The sequence below is a fragment of the Oncorhynchus gorbuscha genome, linkage group LG17 (genome assembly GCF_021184085.1).
Source record: "Oncorhynchus gorbuscha isolate QuinsamMale2020 ecotype Even-year linkage group LG17, OgorEven_v1.0, whole genome shotgun sequence".
Lineage (NCBI taxonomy): Eukaryota > Metazoa > Chordata > Actinopteri > Salmoniformes > Salmonidae > Oncorhynchus > Oncorhynchus gorbuscha.
The window spans coordinates 23,718,421-23,744,387 of NC_060189.1; the positions used below are offsets into that span (position 1 = coordinate 23,718,421).

At 42.3% G+C, this 25,967-nt stretch overlaps 2 protein-coding genes and 1 long non-coding RNA gene across 6 annotated transcripts in view; all 3 read right to left on the reverse strand.

Moving 5' to 3' along the window:
* The window catches only part of LOC124001892 (protein lin-52 homolog), a 29,149-nt gene extending 19,405 nt beyond the window's left edge, over window positions 1-9,744 (reverse strand). The window contains exons 1-5 of the mRNA XM_046309041.1: window positions 9,671-9,744; window positions 7,465-7,539; window positions 7,345-7,382; window positions 7,180-7,246; window positions 6,987-7,070 (exon numbers count right to left, since the gene is read on the reverse strand). Of these exons, the coding sequence (XP_046164997.1) occupies window positions 6,987-7,070; window positions 7,180-7,246; window positions 7,345-7,382; window positions 7,465-7,539; window positions 9,671-9,689 (283 nt within the window). The 5' untranslated portion in view covers window positions 9,690-9,744. The remainder of the gene's footprint in view (window positions 1-6,986; window positions 7,071-7,179; window positions 7,247-7,344; window positions 7,383-7,464; window positions 7,540-9,670) is intronic.
* A 1,233-nt stretch (window positions 9,745-10,977) lies between these two features.
* LOC124002161 lies at window positions 10,978-16,204 on the reverse strand. Of its 3 annotated transcripts, none has more exons than XR_006832931.1 (6): window positions 15,497-16,204; window positions 15,320-15,384; window positions 15,163-15,228; window positions 15,017-15,076; window positions 14,840-14,945; window positions 10,978-11,027 (listed from the first exon to the last, which is right to left on the reverse strand). It is a non-coding gene; the product is annotated as an uncharacterized LOC124002161 (long non-coding RNA). The 3 variants fall into 3 exon arrangements; XR_006832932.1 differs by lacking the exon at window positions 10,978-11,027 and adding an exon at window positions 14,039-14,756; XR_006832930.1 differs by lacking the exon at window positions 10,978-11,027 and having other exon boundaries at window positions 14,039-14,945.
* Window positions 16,205-18,594: 2,390 nt separating this feature from the next.
* Window positions 18,595-25,967, reverse strand: part of LOC124001769 (latent-transforming growth factor beta-binding protein 2-like) — a 160,721-nt gene continuing 153,348 nt past the window's right edge. For both annotated transcript variants that reach the window (XM_046308818.1, XM_046308817.1), the window contains 10 exons: window positions 24,205-24,339; window positions 23,870-24,004; window positions 22,780-22,989; window positions 22,539-22,625; window positions 21,856-21,984; window positions 21,607-21,747; window positions 21,151-21,324; window positions 20,605-20,904; window positions 20,334-20,483; window positions 18,595-18,895 (listed from right to left, as the gene is read on the reverse strand). In XM_046308818.1, the coding sequence (XP_046164774.1) occupies window positions 18,708-18,895; window positions 20,334-20,483; window positions 20,605-20,904; window positions 21,151-21,324; window positions 21,607-21,747; window positions 21,856-21,984; window positions 22,539-22,625; window positions 22,780-22,989; window positions 23,870-24,004; window positions 24,205-24,339 (1,649 nt within the window). In that variant the 3' untranslated portion in view covers window positions 18,595-18,707. The remainder of the gene's footprint in view (window positions 18,896-20,333; window positions 20,484-20,604; window positions 20,905-21,150; window positions 21,325-21,606; window positions 21,748-21,855; window positions 21,985-22,538; window positions 22,626-22,779; window positions 22,990-23,869; window positions 24,005-24,204; window positions 24,340-25,967) is intronic.

Genomic DNA, 25,967 nt, shown 5'->3' on the forward strand with positions numbered 1-25,967 from the left:
CAGAAAAAATGATATCAGTCTACACTAAACGGTCTCTGCATAGGGAAGCTGCTTGGCTCCATATTTGGCCACATCATAGATAAAGATATCACTGCATTAGCAAGGAGCCAAGTCTCAGTCAGTCCAGTCAGCCGGTGGTGGTGGGGATCAGTGAAACCTACAAGTGTGTTAGAGCAGCAGCCTGAGGCCTGTCCCTCAGGACCAATCCCCTTTCAATTACCTCCAATAACAGCACTTATCACAGTAGTCAGCACTCTCCTGGGACCCAGAGCCTGATGCCGAGCTCAGCGGCCCACAACAGGGGCATTCATCACAGGTCGAGGCAGCAGCTGGGGTCTGGGGAGGAGGCATGCGCCAGGTCCCCCCTGGGGAACACTGTGGCAGCATCACACAGCCATCGGGGGGGGGGATGAGGCCTGCCACACACTCCCATACAAACACATATGTGCATGCATAATATACAGTGGGGCAAAAAGGTATTTAGTCAGCCACCAATTGTGCAAGTTCTCCCACTTAAAAAGATGAGAGAGGCCTGTAATTTTCATCATAGGTACACTTCAACTATGACAGATAAAATGAGAAAAAAATCCAGGAAATCACATTGTAGGATTTTTAATGAATTTATTTGCAAATTATGGTGGAAAATAAGTATTTGGTCAATAACATAAGTTTATCTCAATACTTTGTTATATACCCTTTGCTGGCAATGACAGAGGTCAAACGTTTTCTGTAAGTCTTCACAAGGTTTTCACACACTGTTGCTGGTATTTTGGCCCATTCCTCCATGCAGATCTCCTCTAGAGCAGTGATGTTTTGGGGCTGTTGCTGGGCAACACGGACTTTCAACTCCCTCCAAAGATTTTCTATGGGGTTGGTCCTTCTGTAGCTCAGTTGGTAGAGCATGGCGCTTGTAATGCCAGGGTAGTGGGTTCGATCCCCAGGACCACCCATACGTAGAATGTATGCACACATGACTGAAAGTCGCTTTGGATAAAAGCGTCTGCTAAATGGCATATATTATTATATTTAGAGACTGGCTAGGCCACTCCAGGACCTTGAAATGCTTCTTACGAAGCCCCTCCTTCATTGCCCGAGCGATGTGTTTGGGATCATTGTCATGCTGAAAGAACCAGCCACGTTTCATCTTCAATGCCCTTGCTGATGGAAGGAGGTTTTCACTCAAAATCTCACGATACATGGCCCCATTTATTCTTTCCTTAACACGGATCAGTTGTCCTGGTCCCTTTGCAGAAAAACAGCCCCAAAGCATGATGTTTCCACCCCCATGCTTCACAGTAGGTATGGTGTTCTTTGGATGCAACTCAGCATTCTTTGTCCTCCAAACACGACGAGTTGAGCCCCAGATCGAGGGAGATTATCAGTGGTCTTGTATGTCTTCCATTTCCTAATAATTGCTCCCACAGTTGATTTCTTCAAACCAAGCTGCTTACCTATTGCAGATTCAGTCTTCCCAGCCTGGTGCAGGTCTACCATTTTGTTTCTGGTGTCCTTTGACAGCTCTTTAGTCTTGGCCATAGTGGAGTTTGGAGTGTGCCTGTTTGAGGTTGTGGACAGGTGTCTTTTATACTGATAACAAGTTCAAACAGGTGCCATTAATACAGGTAACGAGTGGAGGACAGAGGAGCCTCTTAAAGAAGAAGTTACAGGTCTGTGAGAGCCAGAAATCTTGCTTGCTTGTAGGTGACCAAATACTTATTTCCCACCATAATTTGCAAATAAATTAATAAAAAAATCCTAGAATGTGATTTTCTGGATTTTTTTTCTTCTTATTTTGTCTGTCATAGTTGAAGTGTACCTATGATGAAAATTGCAGGCCTCTCATCTTTTTAAGTGGGAGAACATACACAATTGGTGGCTGACTAAATACTTTTTTGCCCCATTGTACATGCAGTGCTGCCCCACTTGCCTTCCACACTTGGGGCCTCTGTTCTACAGGTATTCTGCCTTTGGATCTCCAAAGATTAGGCTACATTTAGCCATTTTACATGACATTAGGCTGGTGTTCCAAGTCCTTCTGAAGGTTCAGGTGAAATCAGTGTCCTCTAGGTCAGAGGTGTCTGCGTCTGGCCCTTCCCCTTCCTCCACAGGCATCAAGGCGGGTAATTTCACTGGCTGATTGTGCTCTGCCCATTAACCAGCTCAGTTTAATGGGCCACATGTTTAAAAGGGGGGTAGTAAATTGTGTCCCCTGCCCTGGTTTGTGTTCTCTGAGGAAACAAACATGATGAAAAAGTAGCTGAGATTTACAAGGCCTCATCTGACAGCTGGGAAAACAAGAAAATTAAACCAGAGCACATTAAAAAGGCATCAATACAAGCTGCTCTGAGACCGATAATAACCATCATTGTGTTACTTCATCCCGAGGTACATGACATGGTTGCAAAGACAACATCCCTTCCTTCTTCCTTTATGGCTGCTAACATCTTTATAACTAAAAAATATGTCATATGGTAGACAACATGAAGCATTTAATCAAATGAAAGAACATTAACAGATCACTGCATGCTCAGGGCAAGAGACAAGCTGATCTGAAAAATGTGAGGAACATCAGATGGCGTCATTTTCCCATAACTGCCTGTAAATGAAGCTTATCACGTTTGGGTGAGACTGGTCACACAGACCCTGGATCAGACTGTATGATCAGCTTGTTTCATTTGTATTTAGTTATAATATTTAGGTATAATATGTGTGGTAGACAGAGCGGATCCTGACCTGTAAATATGAGCCTGGAATAAGCAGATAACACAGTTTATCTACAGCTATGCTGAAATCAATGACACTAATCTGAGCTTTCATAATGCCTGCTGCATAATAATGAGACATTCGAGCAGTGTCATTGCTTTTGTCATCCCCACCAAGTCTACGTGCACTTTGAGGCAATTCATTGTCGGTCAAGTCATGCGCTATATCTCGAGGTAGCTTGCTTGCTTGATCAACATAAACGTTGCAGTTAAACAAAAATATATCCCTCATTTCTATGAGCGAGCAGGGCAAAGCCCAGACAAATCATGTTTGCAATAATCCTTTCCAGAATGAGTCTACCTTAATCATTCTGTTTTTATGGAATTTGACAAATCAGCGGTGAGCTCGCTGTGGAGCGGGACCTATCAGCCCTGCACCCCCTCTGCATAACCAACTCTACATCTCTCCGAATCACAAAGGGGGGCAGAGTGTTCCTCATCCTCACTGTACAAGATTACAGTTTCTGTTTAAGCATTGAATGGAGGCTAAATCCAGTCCAGATTTAAGGTAGAACTCCACCCAGAGAGCATAGATTTAAGGGAGTGCTCTATTCTACAACAAGAGTGTGTGCAGAACGAGTGCAGCCTATGTTAAATGCATAGTTAGAATTCAACAATACTTTAATTTTGGCAGCAAAAGAAATACTTTGAGAGGAAATTATTTTAGTCTGTATCAAATCTCTGTCACAGCGTTTTGTTTCTGGGTTTGTGCATGGTGTACTTGTCCATAGCGAGCTAAGTACCTATATTCCTTTTAGGAAAAAAAGGAGCACTTAGCTAGGCTACATCTCTCTAATCCACACTTTATGGATTAGGACAATGGATGCAGAAAATCTGTCAATCCACATTTTGCATCCATCACATGCTTCAATACTTGTTGTGTTATGTGAGACCTGCCACTACATTACCAGACTTCTAAATGCAATGTTGAATTGAGTTATTTTTTACACAGTTACAGTACCAGTCAACCGTTTGGACACACCTACTCATTTTCTACATCATAGAATAATAGTGAAGACATGAAAACTATGAAAGAACACATATGGAATCATGTAGTAAGCAAAGAAAGTGTTCAGCAAATCAAAACATATTTTATATTCTTCAAAGTAGCCACCCTTTGCCTTGAGCTTTGCACACATGTCTTTGGTGTACAACATGATAGTTGCATGTATCTTAACACAGTTAAGCAGTTAATTTACATTGGCTGCAGTGTGCAGCAGCTAAGTAAAACAAATTCCTGCACCTGCGCAGAAATATTTGTATCAATAGCTACGGCATGTCGGAACCGCAGTCACTCCAGTACTTTAATGTCACTGTAAGTTGGTGTTGATAGCAAGTGGCTGACTCATGATGTGCTTAGCAGGCTGGTAGGGTTAACTTTAGCATGCAAGTAGAGCTAATGTTAGCAGGCTAGTTGGCTGGCAACCTAGGAAGCTGATTTGTAACAATAAATCCAAGTATTTACTTGTAAATTGGCTGAAAAGTCAATTGAAAGCCGTAGTCATGAGTGCAAATGATTTGGTTTAATTTTAAGTTATACATTTGAAGTAATTTCTGCTGGAGTTTACATTATACGGAATAGGCTGGCTTGCCAGGTCCTCCATATACCTTCACATCCCGCAAAAATGTTCCGTCATGATTTCGGCATTCTCATCCATTTTATTTAATAACAAAACAAGTTTTGAAAAGTGAGGTGTAACTTTGCATTGGAAATTTTGAAGCGTATACTAATGTAAATCCATTTGTTACATGTGGCTAAGTTTATGCTAACTACCCTTTAATGTGAAAATGCATTCAAAATGGTTGCCCTCTGCTGACGTGCAATGATACAAGTAAAAGGAGGGCTGTGATTGCCTACTACTGCCAATTTCTCTCTATAAAATAGCCATAACTTTAAACTAGCAGATATTACAGTACCTTCAGAAAGTATTTACACCCCTTGAGATTTTCCAAATTTTGTTGTGTTACAGCCTGAATTTAAATGGATTAAATTGAGATTTTATGTCACTGGCCTACACCCAATATCCCATAATGTCAAAGAGGAATTAGGTTTTTAGACATTTTTACAAATGAATTAATAATGAAAAGCTGAAATGTTGAGTCAAAATTTAAAAAGCAGACATTGAATATTCCTTCGAGCATGTTGTTATTAATGACATGGTGGTGTATCAACACAACCAGTCATAGCAAAGATACAGGCGTCCTGCCTAACTCAAGTGCAGGAGAAAACCACTCAGGGATTTCACCATGAGGGCAACATTGTAGTTACTAAACAATATTAACCTAAATGACAAAGAGAAACAAAGGACATTCGTCGTTGTGGCAAAATGTGGCAAAGAAATCAACTTTTATACCCTGATTACAAAGTGTTGTGTTGAAATGCTCTTCATATTTTCAAGCATGGTGAAGACTGCATCATGTTAAGGGTATGCTTGTCATCCGCAAGGGAGTTTTTTTTTTGTTGATAAAAATAAACGGAATAGAGCTAAGCACAGGCAAAATCCTAGAAGACCTGGTTCATTCTGCTTTCCAACAGACACTGGGAGACAAATTCACCTTTCAGCAGGACAATAACCTAAAACACAAGGTCAAATATTCACTGGAGTTTCTTACCAAGACGACTTTGAATGTTCCAGAGTGTCCTAGTTACCGTTTTTAGTTAAATAGGCTTGAACATCTATGGCAAGACTGGTTGTCTAGCAATGATCAATAACCAACTTCACAGAGCATGAAGAATAAAAAAATGAATAATGTGCAAATATTGTACAATACAGTTGTACAAAGTTCTTAGAGACTTACCCAGAAAGACTCACAGCTGTATTCGCTGCCAAAGGTGATTCTAACATGTATTGACTCAGTGGTGAATACTTATTTAAATGAGATATTTCTGTATTTAATTTCCAAAACATGCTAAAAAAAATAAAAACATGTTTTCACTTTGTCATTATGAGGTATTGTGAGTACTGTAGATGGCTGACTTTAAAAATAAAAATAATAAAAACTCAGGCTGTAACAACAAAATGTTAAATGACTCAAGGGGTATGAATACTTTCTGAAGGCATTATATTTAAATATTTTCCAAATATTTAAAAAAAAAAAAAATCATGTTTAGAAGTTTCAATATTCATATATATATTTAAATAAAAATATTACAAAGCAAGCAGTAAAGCTTAAAATGCTGCTTTGTAGCATCTGATGAAAGATGAAAAATTATGGAGTCTTTGGTTAAGGCTAAAATGTCATAAATATGCCAACTTTAATTATTTCTCAATTATGCTTTTAGATACAAATGTCAAATATATCTCAACAATCCATCTTCCAATGGACTATTCTATGGATCACATTTTGTGAAAATGACAAAAATCACATTATTTTTTTGTCTGGATTTCATGAGGAATCACTCCAATACTCTCCATTTACAATCTATTTCTGTCTAAATCATAACAATATTCAGAGAGAGTAGAAATACATTGAATCTTAATAAGCGGTGTCTACTTCGTGAAATGTAAAATGAGTTGAATGACTGTAGCAAATACTTGAGATGTTCCTTGACTGTTCAGACATAAATTAGCCATAAGGCTAGCAGCACCATCTAGAGGTAGCCTATGGAATGACAACTAGAGCTCTGCTACACGACCCGAGCCTGATGGGCCTTGGTTAGGGCTGTTTTATCATCAATAACTGGGCTACGGGCAGGGCATCACTAAATTGATCATCAACATTTTGAAGCGGAGTCATTTCCTTGTGCTCTGCTGCGCAGTACAGTCAACAGTATCTGACTAAGATCACAACATGGTGTCAGAAGCGCTTCAACCTCGTCAAATATAAGACGAGAGAGATTATTTCACAGAAAATAATCAAGTTCATTGAGTTTTGTAAGAGTTTAGAGTGATGAAAAGTAGCTAACCGCTCTCTATATATGTCTCGTCAATGAGCAGAGCAGCTCAAGCGGAGCCATTGCTATGGATACTCACAGATCCAGAGCCGCCATGAGCAGAGCGCATGCAGATTGAGCAGCGCGCAGTGAGAAAGTTATGGATTTACTAACGGAGGAAACAATTTCTAATTTCGGGCAGGGCCTTAAATTTGGTAGAAGCAATCGGGCCCGGGTAGGGTATGGCCTGAGTATCACGGGAATGGGTAGGCCTTAAAATATATGCTCGTGCAGGGCTCTGGTCCCCAACTGGTTGTGAGTGTGTATGTGTATCATGTGTGTATACTTACACTCCTCAAGGCCCAGCTGGTAGGCCAGGTTCTGTAGCCCTTTGACCTTCTCCATCAGGTTTGCTGTGGTCAGACTCCCCAGCTCTGTGGGAGGAATAGAGTTGGAGTACAGTCAGTGAATACTTATTAGTCTATTTTCACAAGTAGGCAATGCTCAACAGTAAGTGTACCATATGACACTACTGTACTTTACCTTTTAACATTTCAATGTCCTCACTCTCCAGTTCAGCCATCCATTTGGGTGGAGAATTGGTAATTGGCTGCAAGACAAAACATAAGAAGAAGAATGTGCATTCTCTCAGCCATGTAGGTCTATTAATTTATCAACGCTAGCTATAGATCTTGGAAAAACACTCACATTTTTGCAAGATGCAGCAAATTCTGCAACTCCTGGCACTGTGTGAGAATCAGAATCAGGAATGAGTAAATTGAAATGATAGGCTTTATGAAGCGAACACAGAGGAGAAGACAAACTTACGTTGCTCTGGCCATAGGTCAGGAGATGCTCTATCCAGCTTCTCAAAACTCAGCAGAGAGGACTCAAAATCATCACCTTACAAAGGGGGAAAATGTATTTTAGTCGTCATCAACCGATTCAACACTAATAAATGTGAAAGAGCAGCCTTTAGCTAAGTGCTGTTCGCGCTGAGTCATTGCGCTTGCTTGCTACATTAACATGGCTCATTTAGTATAAGTAATTAGGGATTGGGTTTGAATTTAACATACTGTTATGAAAGGAGCCATAATCATTTCTTCTCCATGTACAGTGAGTTTGAGTGCAGGCTTTGTTAAGGCTCTACCAGGGGTTGGAACCGGAATTATTTTCCAATAGTTTACTTCTGAACAGAACCATTATTGTTTTCATTCCGTTCCACTGGTCCGACCAGCAAAATAAAGTTCTGACCCGTTTCGAACCCCAAAGAAGTAACGGTTTATATCGTTCCTTTCTGTTCCTTTTTAGTCCTCTGAAAACGACATTAAATGAGTTCACCAATGGATAGAGCTGCATGCTATGGAGCGGGAAAGCTATGTACATGCATTGGACAGACAAGTGTAGTGTAGGGTGCGACATGCGACTGAAATTGTGCAGGTAAGCACTGGGCATCTTGTTTTTATGACATGCATTGTCTGAATTAGGCCCACAGAATTATACCTACGGAGGAGCAGCTTCTATGAAGGAACTTTGAATGTCTTTGAACTTCAGAGAGTTGGCTTAACTAACTTTGGACCAGAGCTAGCTCTTGATCATGACTCTCAGTTCCATTACATAACACATAATGCTGCCTAGAGTTTGACCACTAGACCAGACAAACTTGTGTGCGCAGAGTGGCACCAACATTAAAATAAGACGTCTTACGTTTTTATAGTTAATAAATCCAATGTGAAACGTGATAACTATAGTATCCTTAACTAACATTGAAAATGTTAATCCATTGTTGTCTAATTAAAAAATCTCTCCCTAATTTCTAAATCATGCCCGTAATGTCAGTAGCTACATTATACTATGCATGCTTCGGAGGGAGGGGAAGGTAGCCTACACAAAAACTGGCAAAGATGTTCAGCTGGCAGGCAGACACTGGAATACATTTCTGAGTAACAGTGAGGACTATGCATTGGCGCCTTGTTGCGTTTTTTTGTGGGACTGGAAAATGTAAAATAACGGTAATAACTGGTTCGTTCCGAAACAGTATAGATTACTTTCGTTCTCAGTTTTGTTCCTCAAAATGGTTTTATTTTCCAATTTTCGGTTCTGTTCCCTGAACCAGTTCCAACTACTGGAACTGGTTCTGACCTTTTTGTTCAACTAACCAGTTCTTGCCTTAATTTTTTTTCACTGATTCAAGAACTTACTAGTATCTTACAAATGTTCATTTCCATTTGCAGGTGTATGGAAAAGACACAAATGTACCTCCATACAGGTGGTTCTACAAAATCCGGCAAAAACTCAGATATTAAATCCATGTTTAGCATCGATTGAGATATGCCACTTGCATGTGTGAAGACCTTGTGTTTTGGTCACACTTTGTGATGCACTGTCATCACATAGATTTCCTGCAAAGATGTTGGGAAATGCTAGATGTGCAGCAGCTAAAACGGAGAGGAACTCCCTCGCAAGGTACAAAACATGGATGATCTTTGAGCAACTGGAAACGGACATTGCTAAGATAGGTACTTTTTTCACAGAATCAATAACTTAGAAAGCATTGCCAAGAACAGGTTAGTTGGCAAATCTATTAGTGGTGGTTTGTATGGGGCTTTCTTGTAACGCCCAGTATTGGACACCCAATCTTTGGTTATATCACATTATCTGGCGTACGGTCTGTAGCTAGCTACTAGTATGCACATGAATTAGTAATTACAGCTACTGTTCCTTTGCTGACCACCTAGCTATGGCAGTGTCCATTAAAATTGCCGTTACTGTTAAATTGGATAGGTCGAGATGGCTAATAAGACAAACTGCATAGTTATCAAGTAGGAAGAAGGGCATTGCTAGCAGGCTTGTTTTGGTTTGTCTGACATAACCTGTTGTGTGAGCATAGCCTGGTGAAAAACGTAAGACATTATTTGTACAACATATGAACTCAGAATGTTTCAGCAAATAGAAATACGAAGCATACTGGTTTCATTAGCATCTCGGTATCAAGATGTCAATTTATACACTCAACAACGAAATTAGAATTTACCTCCATTTGGAGACGCCATTTTCAGATCCACACACGTGATAGAATGCAGCCAATGGGTTGATGTTGCTTCAGATTGACGTGTCTGCACCAGGCTGCACTTACAAACGTCTGTCAGCAGGTGGCATATGTATCACAGTGCCACACAACTGCATCAAAGATGATTCTACTGAACATAAACGCAAGATGTTAAGTGTTGGTACCATGTTTCATGAGCTGAAATAAAAGATCGCAGAATTTACACAATAATTATTTACCTCAATATTTTTGCACAAATGTATTTAAATCCCTGTTAGTGAATATTTCTAATTTGAAAAGATAATACCTGACATGTGTGGCATATCAAGATGATTAAATAGCATGATCGTTACGGGTTCCCCTTGTGCTGGGGACAATAAAAAGGCTACTAAAATGTGCAGTTTTGTCACACATTACCACATGTCTAAGTTTTGGGGGAGTGTGCAATTGGCATGCTGATTGCAGGAATATCCACCACAACTGTTGCCAGATACCATAAACCCTCTCCAACATCATTTTAAAGAATTTGGCAGTATGTCCAACCGGCCTAACAACTGCAGACAACATGTAACCACACCAGCCCAGGACCTCCACATGCAGCTTCATCACCTGTGGGATCATCCGAGTCCAGTCAACCGGACAGTTGAAGGAACTGAGGAGTATTTGTGTCTGTAATAAAGCCCTTTTGTGGGGTCCTAGCTTCCAAGTGGGTGGGCCATAATCCATGTGAAATGCATAGACTAGGGCCTAATGAGTTGAGTTCAATTGACTGATTTCCTTCTATGAACTGTAACTCAGTAAAATTGTTGCATTTATATTGTTCAACATAAATCATTTAATATCTAAGAAAAAAAAACATTCATATCTGTGACTATGCTCAAAATATTTAAAAATCTAGATGAACCTCTAGGTGATTACATGGCAGCAGCCTACAATATATCCTAGGTATGATATGGATTCCAAAAATATCCATTGCTTGTAACTATATAGAGAAAAATGATGACATTCAGTGCTCCTTTTCTGCATTCGAGAAGTAAGACGATGATGTCTGTTAACTTGTCACAAACACATTATCAAATGTATAAGAGTATTTATTCATAACCACACAACATAAGATCATTTATTTTACTTTTATTTAACTAGGCAAGTCAGTTAAGAACAAATTATTTTTTACAATTACGGTCTAACCCGGACGACGCTGGGCCAATTGTGCGCCACCCGATGTGACTCCCAATCACGGCCGGTTGTGATACAGCCTTGAATCAAACCAGGGTCTGTAGTGATGCCTCTAGCACTGAGATACAGTGCCTTAGACCGCTGCGCCACTCTGGAGCCCCATACACTGCAACAAAAATAAAATGGGACACACCAAGAGCAATGAAAAAGGCCATTAATATTTACTATTAAAATGAACAAAAAGATATACAAACCAACAGGTAAAGAACGGTTGTATTGAAAAGTATCAGATTCCTTTCATTGAGAAAGCACAATGCAGAACTGAAAATCATTGAAAGCACTATCTTGCCAAAGATTCATACAATACTGTGAACACTAAGATTGAGCAAAAATGGCAAGATAAACAAAGAAAAAAGAAATACACCAGTCAATATTTGACATTATAAAAAGAGAAACAGGTTCATTCATTAATATCATAAAACATTTAAATAGAATATTTGCATTCTCAAATGTATTTAGGCACTTAGCTCATTATTGCAACTCAGTCAAGAAAAAACAAAACATGTTAAGGCAGTTTAGTAGACATCATTAGCAGTCAATAAAATACCACTGATAAAAACAACAAAAAATAACAATATATCACTAACAATATATCACTATGTCAGTCAGAACTCTCCCTGACTGTTCACCTGACTAAAACTTCCAGGAGTCCATTCACTTCAGGCCAGCCAATGTCCTGGCAGGGTCATGGGCTAGCAGCCCTCTCATACCATAAGACAAGAGGTTTAAACAGGTCATATCTGCATGGGTTAGAAAAGCTGAGAGGGAAACTGAAATGTAAGCTGAAGAGAACATACATTTTGAAATTGGTTCATGTTTTTTTGTGTAGATTTACTGTTGCCCCAATGTCATACTGACTGTAGGCAATAACACTAACAGAACTTACACAGTTAACATTTTATTAAGCTCCAAGGCATATCAACAGTATGAATAACAAGGAGGCCGTATAATCGACACACCTGTAGAGGATGGTGAAGAATAGCATTGCCTGTCCTCCTCTGAGCAGCCAGTGGGAATAGTGTACGCAGAGCCACAGGTCAGCACTCTAGCAGGGTGTCCTGATATTGCCACATTTTGGAAGTATGCTTGGGGTCATTGCCTATTTGGAAGACCCATTTGCGACCAAGCTTTAGCTTCCTGACTGATGTCTTGAGATATTCAAATCAAATCAAATCAAATTGTATTTGTCACATACACATGGTTAGCAGATGTTAATGCGAGTGTAGCGAAATGCTTGTGCTTCTAGTTCCGACAATGCAGTGATAACCAACAAGTAATCTAACTACCAATTCCAAAACTACTGTCTTATACACAGTGTAAGGGGATAAGGAACATGTACATAAGGATATATGAATGAGTGATGGTACAGAGCAGCATACAGTAGATGGTATCGAGTACAGTATATACATATGAGATGAGTGTGTAGACAAAGTAAACAAAGTGGCATAGTTAAAGTGGCTAGTGATACATGTGTTACATAAGGATGCAGTCGATGTTGTAGAGTACAGTATATACATATGCATATGAGATGAATAATGTAGGGTAAGTAACATTATATAAGGTAGCATTGTTTAAAGTGGCTAGTGATATATTTACATCATTTCCCATCAATTCCCATTATTAAAATGGCTGGAGTTGGGTCAGTGTCAATGACAGTGTGTTGGCAGCAGCCACTCAATGTTAGTGGTGGCTATTTAACAGTCTGATGGCCTTGAGATAGAAGCTGTTTTTCAGTCTCTCGGTCCCAGCTTTGATGCACCTGTACTGACCTCGCCTTCTGGATGATAGCGGGGTGAACAGGCAGTGGTTCGGGTGGTTGATGTCCTTGATGATCTTTATGGCCTTCCTGTAACAACGGGTGGTGTAGGTGTCCTGGAGGGCAGGTAGTTTGCCCCGGTGATGCGTTGTGCAGTCCTCACTACCCTCTGGAGAGCCTTACGGTTGAGGGCGGAGCAGTTGCCGTACCAGGCGGTGATACAGCCCGCCAGGATGCTCTCGATTGTGCATCTGTAGAAGTTTGTGAGTGCTTTTGGTGACAAGCCGAATTTCTTCAGCCTCCTGAGGTTGAATAGGCGCTGCTGCGCCTTCTTCACGACGCTGTCAGTGTGAGTGGACCAATTCAGTTTGTCTGTGATGTGTATGCCGAGGAACTTAAAACTAGCTACCCTCTCCACTACTGTTCCATCGATGTGGATAGGGGGGTGTTCCCTCTGCTGTTTCCTGAAGTCCACAATCATCTCCTTAGTTTTGTTGACGTGGAGTGTGAGGTTATTTTCCTGACACCACACTCCAAGGGCCCTCACCTCCTCCCTGTAGGCTGTCTCGTCGTTGTTGGTAATCAAGCCTACCACTGTTGTGTCGTCCGCAAACTTGATGATTGAGTTGGAGGCGTGCGTGGCCACGCAGTCGTGGGTGAACAGGGAGTACAGGAGAGGGCTCAGAACGCACCCTTGTGGGGCCCCCGTGTTGAGGATCAGCGGGGAGGAGATGTTGTTGCCTACCCTCACCACCTGGGGGCGGCCCGTCAGGAAGTCCAGTACCCAGTTGCACAGGGCGGGGTCGAGACCCAGGGTCTCGAGCTTGATGACGAGCTTGGAGGGTACTATGGTGTTGAATGCCGAGCTGTAGTCGATGAACAGCATTCTCACATAGGTATTCCTCTTGTCCAGGTGGGTTAGGGCAGTGTGCAGTGTGGATATATTGAAGCAACTTCTCCTCATGATGCCATCTATTTTGTGAAGTGCACCAGTCCCTCCTGCAGCAAAGCACCCCCACAACATGATGTTGCCACCCCCGTGCTTCACGGTTGGGATGGTGTTATTCAGCTTGCAATCTTCCCCCTTTTTCCTCCAAACATGGTCTTTATGGCCAAACAGTTATATTTTTGTTTCATCAGACCAGAGGACATTTCTCCCCATGTGCAGTTACGAACCGTAGTCTGGCTTTTTTATGGCGGTTTTGGAGCAGTGGCTTCTTCCTTGCTGAGCGGCCTTTCAGGTCATGACGATATATGACTAGTTTTACTGTGGATATAGATACTTTTGTACCCGTTTCCTTCAGCATCTTCACAAGGTCCTTTACTGTCGTTCTGGGATTAATTTGCACTTTTCGCACCAAAGTCCGTTCATCTCTAGGAGACAGAACGCGTCTCCTTCCTGAGTGGTATGACGGCTGCGTGGTCCCATGATGTTTATACTTGCGTACTATTGTTTGTACAGATGAACGTGGTACCTTCCGGAACAGCTCATTGGAGCAGGAGCCTACCTCCTGTTTCTGCAGCATGAGGCAGCTTGATGGCCTTACCCCCAATCGATCTCCTTGATGCTGTGGTGGCTCCAGGCAGAGACGCATCGGATCACATTTTTTTGTCTTTTGGTATGAATAGAACTTCCACTCCAAGGACCGATACTAACCACAAGGCCACTGAGTTGGTCTACATGACCGGGGGAATTATGGGGAGCATGTGTTTTTGTGGTAGGCCCACTGTATCTGTTAGCATGCTGCTGAAGAGCATGGCAGGGAAGTAGTGGTGGTAGTAAAGAATGCGGCCTGTGGTGTAGAAGGGTACGTGGTGTAGAAGGGTACGTGGTGTAGAAGGGTACGTGGTGTAGAAGGGTACGTGGTGTAGAAGGGTACGTGGTGTAGAAGGGTACGTGGTGTAGAAGGGTACGTAGTGTAGAAGGGTACGTGGTGTAGAAGGGTACGTGGTGTAGAAGGGTACGTGGTGTAGAAGGGTACGTGGTGTAGAAGGGTACGTGGTGTAGAAGGGTACATAGTGTAGCCAGCCAGCTCAGGAGCAGCAGTCCTCCACCTTCCATCAGCACGCAACAATGCTCTGCACATACACATCAGCGTTAGAATGAGGTACTCAAAATAAGTTACTCATGACAGTGACAGGGAAGTTCTAAATCCTCCTACCTACTGTTCTCTTGTCCAGCTGGACTCCTCTGCGGCGGGCCAGAGAGGCTGCTGCCACCATAACCACTTACAGGCCCAGACTGACCAGGTTCAGCCACCAGATCACCTGCAGAGGAGTTCCAGATTTAGCTATATTATAGCAGGGTTAGCATACTCTGAGTGGAGAGAGGTACTTACAGGATTCCCTAACAGGTAGACACAGTATTCCGTCTCATTCACTCCCGAGAACCTCTATCCCTTTACAGAAACAGAACAAAGGCACAGTGATAAGTTAATCTTTTTATGGGACTGTCAAACCACACTGAAGTATTCAACATGCTAACCTGGTAGTTGATTGGCCAGGGTTTAGGGTTCATTTCATTGTCTCTGGGCTTCAACCCACTGTTACCCTGTAACAATAGACATTTCCTTGTAATTAATCCAATAAGTATGTGGGGAAATGTGAAGTACAGTGAGATGCGTGTTCCTTTGTTCTCTCACCCTGATCATGATGATGTTGAACTCCAGGAAGTGGGGCTTTAGCAATGAAAGGCTAATGTTGGGCACTATCAATACACACAAAAACAATTCAATTAATATTAGGCATTAAGCACACACACAACATCACATATCAATCAGTGGGAACACCATAAAAAATCTGAAAGGAAAGCAGGCTACATTTGGTTTTGATGTGATCCTCAATATTCCATTGAGAGTTTGGGGTCTCCTTCAGAATGGTTAATTACAATTGGAACAAGGTCCGTCAATTGGTTCTTTGAACCCTCCGAACTGTTCAAAGATAAGAATGATTATTTCCTACGTTATCAGTGGAATGCTTGTGACAGCCTGCTGCAACATAGCCAACAAACGCAGCACGACAAGTCCCCTATTACATTGTACAGGGAATAGCTAACTAGTAAGAACTTGGCATAAATGACAATGAATGTATCACTTGTAATGTTATCCTTACACACTAGTTAGCATTGTAACAAGCTAGTTCGCAGAAACAGCGATCTATTTATTTAACTAGGCAAGCCATTTAAGAACAACCTGTGCGCCACCCTATGGGACTCCCAATCACAGCCGGTTGTGATACAACCTGGAATCGAACTAGGGTGTCTGTAGTGACGCCTCAAGCACTGAGATGCAGAACCTTAGACCGCGCCACTCGGGAGCCCAAAGGGGATGTAAATCTAATCCGTTCTTCTCATTCTTGTTTTTCACGTGATATTCAGTGTGTGCAATGCATTAAAAGCAGGACTTCACAGCCTGTGATTGTTGGGAGAAAAAAAAATCGGCTTTGGAAACAAGCATTTCTCACAATAAAACTCCTATCCTTGCACGCACTCCTCTCTGCGTTTGCGTTACACGGTGCACAGATGTCAAAATTACCCGATGTGTTTCAGAAAATATCTGCAAAAAGTGCGCACCACGCACGCGCGCAATGTAGTCGCTTCTCAACGCTCCAAATTTAGCGGCACAGCGCGTGGTTTCTGGGAGATGTATGCTTTTCCATCCTTCACGAAAGAAATAGGATCAATCGATATCGACACAATTTCCCTGTGTCCAACTAAAATTCAGTACTAGCCTCATAACCGTGGGAAAATCCTTCCAAACGCTGTGGTTGAGTGGTCCGTGCTATCCGGAGTCCCTGGGACCTTATATGCCTTTGAAGTTGACATTTAAATTGGTTAGGGGTAGGTTATGGTTCTAGTTAAGGTAAGGGTAGCAGTTAAGGTTAGGGTTTAGGGTAGGGACGTCACAAGGATTTGTTTTGCACTGTCCCGTGTTTTGAGCTGTACTAGAAGGCCACTGGGTGGCGTCAGAGCACAATAAATCACAACGGATGCTCACAACACATAACATTCTCCATTTGCCCTGAAAGTACAGTACATTTGCATTATAAACATACGGTTTAGAAATATTATTGTAATGAAGTATATTATTGTGTAATGTGTGTAGCATATTCCACAGATAAGGGAGAGAAATGTAGATATTTTCAAATTTTATTTTGATGACTGATAGTAACTATAGTTTAGAGGTAAACAAAAGGAATGAACATGATATGTTCTTTAGTAATATCGAATACATGTTCACAATTTGTATAACATCAATGTAAGACTTGTGGAGGCATGAATCATACAGTATAGATAAGAGTACAGACCGTAAACATCTCTTTGAATACAGGCCAAGGGCATCAGCCATTGAAAGAAGGCATCCTCCAAATATGTATAAGATAGGTTCTGGAAAGATCTCTCTGAATGGAAAGTTTGAGAACATGACCAATCAGCAATCATGTGTTTCTAGTGACTTGAATGCGAAGGACAATGTTTATTTTTAATTGGAAATGCTGAATGTGATCACTAAATTGATTGAAAAATGTCACTAGAATGACATGCAGTAAGATTATTTGAAAGGCAAAAAAAGGCTTAGTTTTAATGGCACAACAGATCATTTTTGCATTTTAAAAGGCATGTCTTTGTTTTGTACTTGTAGGATCAATGGCACCAATTGTGTTGAAAACAGTGCTGCCATTCCCCTAAAATCACATTTCAATGTCTGCTCCACAGGGCAGGATACATACACTTTATCTGGTACAGTGTAAACCACTTTTCTCATACATAAAGATATGTTTAAAAACATTTTAACAGAAATATATATAAATCTACATATTGCTAAGCTGTAATGCTGGATTTGTATTGTCAAACAAAAATATTGGTTGCAATATATGCATTATTGGAATGTAACAAAAACATTAATACATAGTACTAGATCTGTACAAAATATCCCAAACCTTTTCAACAAAGCCTTTACTCACATTCAGAGATGCATCAATGGGAATGTTCTTACATGGGATCTGAAGTCAATTGTGAATGTGTGGTTGAATGTAAGGACAATTTGCCTCGGGATATTGTACGTGTCTCTTACTCTGACTAGTGGGGAAGTGCTAGTGGACCCTATACAAACATATTACATATCTATCATAGACCATCATATACATTTACAGCCTTTCCAAGCTCATACTCAATGCCCTTTTCTTCTTCAGTATACTTTTGTGCTGGTGACAGATTGAAGCAACATTGTGACAGCCTATGAAGATGAGCTGGACCTTGTTTGATCCCAGTTCTTGCTCTTGAGACTGACTACCTTGTCACCATTGGAACCTTTTAGCTTGGAGGATGAGGACTAAGGACTGTTATGCAAGTCCAAGTGGTTTTTCAAGACCCAGAGAAACACAGAAGACCAGTGGAAGGAGTGGTTGGTTCTTTTTCTAGGCCTCGCTGACCACAAAAACATCCCAAATACAAGTAAAACGTGGTTTCAAAGTGACTCCCTGTATAGCAATGTGATTATTATGTTACAATATGAATAACATGTGGCATGCAATCAGCTTCCTCCAGGTTTAGTTATCCAACTTCAAAAACGATTCCTCTCATCATTAGTAAAGTCTATTGGTCTGACAAATAAGACAATATAAATCATATGTGCCCTCTGAAATGGTTTTCATTGTAAATTTGCAGAGTCTTGTCATGTACATGAAATAAATAATTAACCCAAAATATAAATGGAGGAGAAAAACAATGCATAAAATATGTATGTATGCATAGCAAACTGTCTGGGGTCACTGAATAAAATCCCTTTAAGGCAAAATGCAAATGTTAAGAAATAGGATATCCCATGGAATTACACTCACTGCATAGCTTCTGGTCCCCTGTGGAAATGTGAATGAGTATGTTTGTGTGGTAGAAAGAAAATATGATGAGAGAATTGTATGTGTGTTTAGGGGATAAGCGTGGACTTTTCAGAGTTCTTGGAGGTTTAGTGCCAGGCCCTGTGAGAGGGCGGGGATGAGGAGGGGTGGAGGGAGGAGAGTAGAACCTCCCAACAGCTACACTCTCAGTTTCCAGCCACTCTCTCTGAGGCCAGACAATGGGACCTCTGGGATACATTCATGGGGCTTGGCGGAGGCCTGGAAGCCGGGCAGGCAGGTGCACTTGTACGAGCCCTCAGTGTTGGTACAGGCCCCGTTCTTACACAGCGCCACTTTATCACTGATGTCCTCACACTCGTTTATGTCTGCAGGAAAAGGAGACAGGCAGTGTTAAGAGAGTAGAACAATTTCACTGCATCTGTTCCCTCCACATGTCCTGTGTCAACAGTCCAGCGGAGTGGCCTGGTCAGTGTGGGTGGTAGGATGGGACCATAGTCACGTACAGCAGTTCTCTGGCGACAGAGGGGCCTATAGAGGGATGCCCAACTCTCAGTACTTATGAAAAATACATTCATACATAGCACTTTTGTTCTCTCTTCCCACATTAACAATATCCCTGTTCACTTATTTCACCTCTCTGTCACACACCCATCTCTTTCTGCCCCCTTCTCTGTATACATGAACAATATCCCTGTTCACTCATTTCACCTCTCTGTCACACACCCATCTCTTTCTGCCCCCTTCTCTGTATACATGTTCACTCATTTATGCAATGTTATCATGAACAATATCCCTGTTCACTCATTTCACCTCTCTGTCACACACCCAGCCCCCTTCTCAGCATGAACAATATCCCTGCACTCATTTTTTTTCAGTAATCATTTACACAGATCAAGCATGGCGTCGTATCGCGTGTTTGGGTTTGATGAAGACTTGAACTCTTCTCTGGCCATACATACAGTACATCTGACAAGTCAGATGTTTTTGCTTACACTAAAATGCTATTACATTGTTGGCCTTCAAGTGGTTTCTATTTTCTAATCTGGCATAGGAGTTTTGGTGTCATTTCTCTGCAGTCAAACTCAAACCTCCTCTCTCTGTTGACCTCATTTCTGTGTGGGAAATGTTGGTGGTATTTATAACATGACACTTGGAAAGGAGAGCTTCGCTCCCACAAGTGTTTTCACAAATTAGAACCACAGATTGGGAATCCACTCCATTTGCCCTGTGTTGGCCTCGGGGCTGATGATTCTCTATGGGGATAGAGTCCTGGTCCATTCAGTAATCTCAGCACATCATTATGAGAGGGGTTTCACTTTCAAATTAAACAAACACGACACATTTAAAAATGTGTAATATCCATGTATTACACGATGTGGCTGCGATTCAAGGCCTCTCGGCCTGTTGGCAGGGTGTGTCTATATATTCAGTCAGGAGAGTAAAGAACAATCCACTCGGAGTACTTTGATCAGTTTCCCATTAAAAATAACCAAAGCAAGATTGTAAATGTGAGTCTTTCATTGGGCTGCGTGATATTGCGTGGTGAGTTACCTCACCAAGAGAGACCCGTCTCCAAAAGGCATAAACCTCGGGGAGGCTTCTTCATTCTAAAGCAGGGTTTGATCTTAGCCCCACAACATTTTACAACATACATCATTTTCAAAAGTGGGAAAATGGAACAGATCATTGAATAATTTGTTTCTAGGAATTCCAAAAAGCAATGATATATTTACTTGAAACACAGAGGAGAATCTGAGACTGAATGTGGTTGGTTCATTGTGAGACACTGGGAGAAGAACCTACCGATGCAGGCCATTTTGGTGAGGTCAAGCTCGTATCCATCAAAGCAGTCACAGGTGTAACCTTCCCTCACGCGCACACACCGGCCATTCTCACAGCCGTTCAGGATACCACACTCTTCTGCTCGCAGGCCTTCAAAGCCATCATAGTGGTCTGATTGCAAACAGAATATGGAATAATTAGGAGTCCCTACAGAGGTAGCATTTCACCATGCATTAGCAATAATATGAATAAATGTGTCTTTAAAGAATATATATATTTCTAATGAGGTTACCATTGTTAGAGTCTACAGGGTGAGGCTGGAACTCTCTTGGCTGGTGGATGGGGACGCGTAGCGACGGTTCTCTGTCTCTCACTCGTGAGCCATAGTCGTTGGTATTGCCCTGGGTGTCCTCTGGGTTGTAGTAGGTACCCCCAGGCCCAGAGATGGGCACTCCTTCATAGTTGTCCCAGTAGGGGGGGACATAGGGCCCTTCAGGACCCTCGACACCAGGGCTGTACTCATTGCCTGGCCGCTCTCGTAGACTGTCAGAGCCCCTTCTCCTAGGCAGGTTACAAAGTAATGCGTAGTCATCTGATCCAACACACACACACACACACACACACACACACACACACACACACACACACACACACACACACACACACACACACACACACACACACACACACACACACACACACACACACACACACACACACACACACACACACACATCAGTGTTGCATTTAGACCGTTACAAACCATCACAGGTCACACAAATGATTTCAGCTACATAATAACTATGAATGACAACTACATCTGCCATTTGTTATTTACCAGAGTCCCTACTGGGGCAGAAGGCACACTGTTCACTCCAGGCCACTCCATAGAGACAGCAGCACTCTGTGTAGGTGGTCCTCCATCCGATGAGAGGCTGGATACACACATACAATTCTATCATGTCCCGCCAGCAGATGTCCAGATGGATGTCCTCATCAGGCTCATCAATCTCTGTGGGGCAGGCGATGGAGGAGAGATGAGAGAGGGAAGGAAGGAAGGAAGGAAGGAAGGAAGGAAAGGAAGAGAGTGATTTACAAAAGAGGAAAGGATGGAGTTGGAAGAGGTTTTACAAACTTTATGTTGTCAATGTTGAACAGATGAATCAATAATCTGACTGGTAATCATTTCATCTGGATAAACTGAGATGGAGGATGTAGTTTATCTGTAAAAGTGTGTTGCTGCTGCTGTGTGAGTGTGTGTGTGAGAGGGAGAGAGTGTGTGTCTGAATCGCACCCTCGGTGGTGTTGACGCTGATGCAGTGGCGGCAGGTGGTGTCCAGGACCAGAGCAGGATTGCAGAAGCAGTTGAAAGAGCCAGGGGTATTCACACACACCCCACAGACACACGCCTTCTCTGTCAGGCACTCGTCATAATCTGGAACACACACACATAAACACACGTCAACAACTGGGTCTAAAAGTTGAGATAAGGAGCAGGTTTGGTGGAACAGGGAAAAGCAGAGTGACAGCGAGGGGCCCTTACCCAAACACTCCAGCCGGATGTTGTCATAGTAGAAGCCTGTACGGCAGAAGCAGGAGTACGAGGAGAAGATGTTAGAACAACGGCCATTCTTACAGATATCTGGCCCAAACATCTTACACTCATCCACATCTGGTGAGAGAGAGAGAGGAGAGACGGACAAACACAGAGAAGGAGAACAAGAGGGGTGAAGAATCAATACCTGTTCAAATAAAGTCACATACTACTATACACAAAATCACCTTTTCTTTCCTATTTCACCTCTAGCATCTGCCTTTGTGTAGGCTAAGGTGAATGTCTATAGAATGTTTACTTTATGCATGTGCTGTAATAAGCTACACCACTGAAATCCTAACCACTACTGTAAAATGAGCATGGCACCTTGCTCGTGACAGCCTTCTCTATAAGAACATGCTGTGGGTGCAACACTTGTGCTTAATTAGCTGGGTATGCAGGTATCCCGTCACGGTGTAAAGGGCTAGCTTGAAAGAGAACCATAAATGAGGTGGGAAATTATGCCGGATGTTTTTCACAGCTGCCATGGGTGGAAATAAAAGGGGAGCTGAAACTGCCATTTTCTTTGTGTTGGTACAAAGTTATGGGAGAAGGAACAACGGTGAAACCTCAGGTATACCGACTGCATACAGAAGCTAGTGGCTTGAGGAGGCAACATGGGAGTAAAGTACCTTTGAAACTCTGCTGTTCCAGGCTGTGGGAGGAAACAGCTTGGGGTAGAAGACCACTACCATGTGGACACAACTGGTTAAACTCCTCTGAAGAAACAGAAGAATGAATGGACAAACATACTGTAACACTGCATCATACATAATGTATTGAGAAGGAGTAAGCATACAGTATGTGAAAAGTTGTATCTGAATCTGTCTTGGCAGTGTCACCCAGTCCCAAATCCTACTGTCGTAAGCCTACCTCTCCCTGGGACAGGGCAGGGGTGGATCTCACAGTCGTCCCCCCAACCGGACCCCACCGTGCAGCAGCACTCCTGCTTGGTGGTGTTGCGAGACAGCACGTTGTCACAGAAGTTAGCATCGTTCAGGTTGTAGTAACACTCCTTCCTCTGCTCCTCCGTGGGCGAGGCTGGCTTAGAAGGATGAGGAGGAGCATCTTCATCTGTAGCAGCTGTGGGACAATCAGACCACTCATGAAGAGAAATAGATGCAGAGGGGATTTCCAGAATAAATTGTGACTAGTTGAATTACTAGAGTAAAGACTACATCTATTACCACTAGATATCATATTTATTGCCATCATGATATCAGTGAGAATCAGTCAGTCTAATTAGCCCCACGTCTAACAGTATTAAAGAGTGCCACTATTTCCCCTGGTCAAGAGAACCATGTCTTACAGTAGGGCAGGCGGGCAGTAGGCTGGAGTACCTTCAGCTGCTCATTTATCCACAGACATGCTCTCAGGCATTCACAGTTAAGCAGTGGGCCAAGTGGAAACACTGGCATGGGAATCAACACACCATTCAGTCTGACATGATTGATTAGCACACGGCAAAAGTCAAATGTGGTCAAAGTACACAAGGCAAACTTGGGGTTTAGTACTGAACGAGAACAAAAACATCCCCGTCGAGAGCATGCTGCTTATTCATGTAAATATGTCCCGTCTGTGTATTCATGCCCATGTCATGGCTAAAGACAAGCCAATGTCACAGACAAGGTAAGCTTGACCTTTATTTCAGTAATCTGTTTACAGTGGACACTGTTAGTGTTTCTGAGAGAGATCTTTCCATGGCAGTTTTGCCAATAGCTATACCTTATCCTTGTATGTCTTCGGGGGAATTTGACTGGGGGAGATTTGACCATGAGGGAGAATTTGGAGTGAGTTGTTCTCTGAGCACAGCAAATCAATTCTGTAAAGGATAGCTGGAATAGTTTTTCTGCTATTTGATCTTTCCTGCAATTTATTCCCCAGATGTGAAGACAGTGAAAATTCAATCCCCCAGCGATAGGACGAACCCTTAAGTCCCATAAGTCCCTGTGTGTGCTGTTACCCTGCGGGCGGCACTGGCTGGTGATGGGATCAAATTCCTCATTGTCGCTGGGGCAGATGCACAGGAAGCTGCCGTCCACGTTCTCACACAGGGCCTCTCCACACAGCGCTGTGCTCATCTCACACTCGTTCACGTCTCCACGGAATGGGAGAGAGGGGTTAAAGTCACACTGAGGTTCACACACGAATGCAAAGCACGTACACACAGACAAACACACACGTTCGCAAACACACATACCACCATGTACAATGAATACAGTACGTACTGCACATTGGTACTGTATACGGTAACCGACCATGCTAACCAGTGGAGTGTATCATTTAACAGTTACTTACCTACACAGCCATGGGCCCCGGCATCACCAGGGGGGTTGGTGTAACCCCGGTCACACTGACAACGGTAGGAGCCGTCTGTGTTCTCACAGAAGCCATGGTCCCCACAGATGTTCTCATTCACACACTCATCGATATCTAAACAAGAGGGCACCCAAAGGTGAGCATAAAATAACACATTCCAATGTTTCTCCGCTACATGTGTGTAACTGTACCATTTCACATGACTGGCTTGCTAATGAGAGTGTGTTGCAATACTAAAATAAACACTACCGCCGCTAAAACTTGCAATAGCAATCACCATCATCATAACATGTCAAATGAATACAGGGGGAGAATGGGATCGTTTACAGCTTTGTGGGGGACACAGATCAATTGATTGAATCCATTCTGCTGACTCCGATGGCCATCAATGAGCCCAATGAAACGTCTGTAAGGGCTGCCTCTCAGCATGGCTACATTGTGTTAAAGTAGAGCCAGCATCTGGAAGCCTTTGGGATCTAAGGGTTCCTCTGCTGGGGTCTATGGAGTGTGAAGTGACCTGTTGGTTACTTTCTGGCCCAGTGAGGTCTTGGATTATGTAACAACATGGGACTGGTTTACAGACATGGAGGGGCCTGCACATCCACATAAGTTACTTCAGAGACATTTTGTCAATCCGGCTACGGGTAACGAACATTTGAATGAATGCACATTTAGTGCAACAACTCTGACAGGCCCGCATTGTTTCCTAAATTTCCCTATTTTTTTTTAAATTTGACATCTTACTTTTGTAATTCCAAAAATGTGTCCCATGCAAGAAATCTAAACAGGGGAGCTGATCTGGACTCATTCAGAATATTTTCTGCGTGCAAAAGGATGGAGCGGACCAGACCTGGCAACTGTGTGCAGCTGCTCGCATGCACAGCCATATATCATAAAGCATGTTTAACGAAGCCAGAGGAAAGACCTTGTTATGTGTACATTGAATGTGTGAGCAGAGGAATGTATGGACCTTAACACTGGATCATATAACACTAGTGCTAACAGCTCTGATTCCCAACCACCCTCTGTTTTAAGGGAACATTTGTTAGCAATTTCTCACATACATCATTTCGTATTTCTTGGCGTACATTGCACAGCGCAGAGGCCAAAGACAGATACTCTTAGAGAGGCCAGACTGATTATAATTGTTTAAAAAAAACAAACATATGGTTTGATCACTGGTCAATGTTAACCTGCTTGTGCACTGGCCAAGTCACCAGGTTATGTGACACACAACCATTATTATGTTCCTACAACACTTCTCTATGTTATCACATGTAACCCCCCCAGCACTACACAGCTGATTCATCTCATCATCAAGCATTGATTATTTGAGTCAGCTGTGTAGTGATAGGGCAAAAACCAAACCCTGCCCTAGAGATCACACAGGGGTAAAACGCACACAAAAGCCACATTCATTAAAAAAAAAAAATTGGGGGGGAAGGGCACCTTTGTTGAGGAATTTGAGGGAAGTCTGCCAACATCTCCATTGATAGAGGCCACATTCTGTGTGTGTTATTTTCTAATTAGAATCAAAACGCCTGACTCAGCAAAAGCTAATGGTTTTACAGGGCATTTACAGTAGTGGGGAAATAGAGAAGTATCTGGTACTGTATTCTTTTCGCTATATGTCACAACGTTATGGGCATGACATAATGCCAGGTACAGTAGGTAGTAAAGTATACGTCACCTTCAGGTCATCTAGTAGCCCAGTGTGTCTTATTAAACATGCTAACGCATCA